This window comes from Saprolegnia diclina (assembly GCF_000281045.1).
Source record: "Saprolegnia diclina VS20 unplaced genomic scaffold supercont1.86, whole genome shotgun sequence".
Taxonomy (NCBI): domain Eukaryota; phylum Oomycota; class Saprolegniomycetes; order Saprolegniales; family Saprolegniaceae; genus Saprolegnia; species Saprolegnia diclina.
The window spans coordinates 215,944-217,417 of NW_008246153.1; the positions used below are offsets into that span (position 1 = coordinate 215,944).

At 54.5% G+C, this 1,474-nt stretch overlaps 1 protein-coding gene across 1 annotated transcript; it reads right to left on the reverse strand.

The window, feature by feature from the left end:
• Window positions 1-796: 796 nt before the first annotated feature.
• On the reverse strand, window positions 797-1,047 carry SDRG_15226 (hypothetical protein; the record flags this gene model as incomplete). Its single annotated transcript, XM_008621392.1, has 2 exons — window positions 797-910; window positions 952-1,047. 2 exons carry the CDS (start codon window positions 1,045-1,047, stop codon window positions 806-808), a joined length of 201 nt encoding a protein of 66 aa, XP_008619614.1. The 3' UTR covers window positions 797-805.
• Between the last annotated feature and the right edge of the window lie 427 nt (window positions 1,048-1,474).

Below are 1,474 nucleotides of genomic sequence, written 5' to 3' on the forward strand. Positions count from 1 at the left end.
CGCTTAGTGCGGTCGGCGGCCGGCTCCCGAGGCACCTTCACACTCGTCGACTTGCGTGGTTCCTGCTTCATCCGGGCCATTGCTTCTGCTGGCTGTGGCCAATCTTGAAATGAAAGCGATCTTCGGCCGCTCCCATTCCCATCGAGCGAGCAAGCACCGGAAAATGATGTGTGAGAGGTAAAATATATAAATTTAAAGAGGCCTACGAAACTCAATCCATGGTTCCTTGGCCTAACTTCAGGTCAATACTGCCGGTGGGCAATCTAGAACACAAAACGCTCTTGCCCCAGCACCACGAGTTGTTCCTACTCAACGTACGTCCATGTGCTGCGTAAATCATGCTTGGTGGCGGCAGATCGCTTGATGCGTTTGCTGATTGGTTGATTATATCGAATATTTCGAGCGCTGATCGGCCCTCCCGTCTCATAAACCGTAACCAAAAAGGAGGGGGATCGATCCATATGAATTGAAGTTGGGAGCTGATGCGTGCCGCATGAGCCGGTCACCCACGGTCGTTGACTTCGTCGCGTGACGTTGCCGGGACGCCCGTCGACGTGGCAACTGCAGCTCGAGTAGGATGGGACTCTGTTCAGCGCCAAGATTCCAGTCGTCTGGTCCGACCCTCAGGTCCGAGCCTTGGCGCTTCCTGGAGGCTCCAGATGATCTTGTCGTCGGTCGTGTCACGAAAGGATGAATCACCCGTTACAACAGGCGATATCACTTATTGTGTTAGCCAAATAGGGTTTCGGATAGGTCACGGTCATAATTGTTTGTGAAACGATTTCGAGCCATGTTGACGATTAGATTATACAACCGTCGGTGTCGGGTCCTGCTTGGCATAGTCGGTGACAGGATGTTCGGGCTCGGCCTCGGGCATGGCGAAAACCTCTTTGGGGCCGACCCAGAGGTTCTTGAGGAGACCGCGGCGCAACGTAATGAGGCAGAGCACACCCACAGCACGAGGTACAAGAGCGCGGGCTGCCCCGACTGCATGAGGATGACGCCGACGTTGGCGAGAAGGAGGCCGGCCGCATACCCAATGCACATGACACCAAAGAGGCCGATGCCGACGGTTGTATAATCTAATTGTCAACATGGCTCGAAATCGTTTCACAAACAATTATGACCGTGACCTATCCGAAACCCTATTTGGCCAACCCACAATAAGTGATATCGCCTGTTGTAACGGGTGATTCATCCTTTCGTGACACGACCAACGACAAGATCATCTGGAGCCTCCAGGAAGCGCCAAGGCTCGGACCTGAGGGTCGGACCAGACGACTGGAATCTTGGCGCTGAACAGAGTCCCATCCTACTCGAGCTGCAGTTGCCACGTCGACGGGCATCGCGGCAACGTCACGCGACGAAGTCGACGACCGTGCCGAAGTATCTTTGTTTAAATAGCAGCCAATCACAGCGCAGTGCGACAAGCTGCAGTCTGCAGCGAGCGCCGTCATCAACCGCACCTTGCATC